This window comes from Castanea sativa, chromosome 4 (genome assembly GCF_040712315.1).
Source record: "Castanea sativa cultivar Marrone di Chiusa Pesio chromosome 4, ASM4071231v1".
In the NCBI taxonomy this organism is placed as follows: Eukaryota; Viridiplantae; Streptophyta; class Magnoliopsida; order Fagales; family Fagaceae; genus Castanea; species Castanea sativa.
Genome location: NC_134016.1, coordinates 36,553,398 through 36,554,582, shown reverse-complemented (window position 1 = coordinate 36,554,582; position 1,185 = coordinate 36,553,398). Strand labels below are relative to the sequence as shown.

Sequence of the window (1,185 nt, the reverse complement as noted above, 5' to 3'; positions counted from 1 at the left end):
TATTTAAACACATCCTAGATTTACCTAATTACAAATAAAGTGTGTTTTGTCAAAGGATTGGTCAATACATAAAATGTTGACATATGTACCTAACATCCAATCATATATATCCTAACAAAGCAAATAAATAAACAATTGATACATACAACAAACAAAATGAACATATATATATATATATATTTTTACTACTGTCAATCTCAAAACCATCCATATCCTCCACATTATCCATGCACTCCTGAAGCTTTATTGGTTTTTTTTTTCTTTGCATCCTTCAACCAATTCTGGGTACAAATAAGGGCTTCAACTGTATTAGGAGATAGTGAACTATGGAAATAATCCAAAACACGCCCACCATACTAAAAGAAGACTGGGATGCAACTGTAGAGACAAGAATAGCCAGCACATCACGAGCAATTTGGGAAAGGACTTGATATCTAGAAGAATTCATTTTCCACCATTTCAAGATGTCAAAATCCTCCACATCAGGGTCCTTAGAAGATTCCAACAAGTACCTATCCAACTCAGATTTGCTTTCCACATTATCCTCATCTGCCAAGTGTTGCTTAAACCTATTATTATAGCTTTTAATGTGATTAGAAAATGAAGCATTACCAACACTTAGCCTGGAGTCCCTAGACAATGAAGCACCATTACCACTACCACTACCACTAGAACTCGAAGCTCTATTTTGACCCACTCTCTCCATATACAGCCTCTTCAATGCATCTCTAACCTTAGAGCTCATCGCATCCCCCTTGTCCTTTCCATACCACTCCCTAAACCAAAACTTGACACACTTCAATCTATACCTTGGGTCAAGAACAACAACAACAAAAAATATCAAATTGATATTATCCATATTTCCCATTACTTATCATTTTTTTTCATCTCTACGTCATCCTCCTCAAAAGTGGATCCTCATCAACACTACACAACTGTCGCAATTGATCTTTAATGCTAATTAGCTCATGGAAGTATGTATTAGAAGTGACAAATCCAGAAAATCTAAGTGTCATCTCATATCATATGCCAAGAAATTTCACAAAAGTCTTGACATTTTTCCAATCAAGATAGTTAGGAGGACCAATGAGCTTTTTTCCATTTCCATCCGCTTCACAAAAATAAAGTTTGTAATGCCCATCCTCCTCTTCCAACCTATCAAATGCTCTCACAAATTTCAAAGCA

At 35.5% G+C, this 1,185-nt stretch overlaps 1 protein-coding gene across 1 annotated transcript; it reads right to left on the bottom strand.

Annotated features, from left to right (window-relative positions):
* Window positions 1-271: 271 nt before the first annotated feature.
* Window positions 272-868, bottom strand: LOC142632808 (zinc finger BED domain-containing protein RICESLEEPER 1-like). Its single transcript, XM_075807141.1, has one exon. It carries the CDS (start codon window positions 866-868, stop codon window positions 272-274), a length of 597 nt encoding a protein of 198 aa, XP_075663256.1.
* Window positions 869-1,185: the final 317 nt, after the last annotated feature.

Bases quoted from the DNA above. Each gene is read 5' to 3' on its own strand.
- LOC142632808 (XM_075807141.1), bottom strand. From the start codon at position 868: ATGGGAAATATGGATAATATCAATTTGATATTTTTTGTTGTTGTTGTT.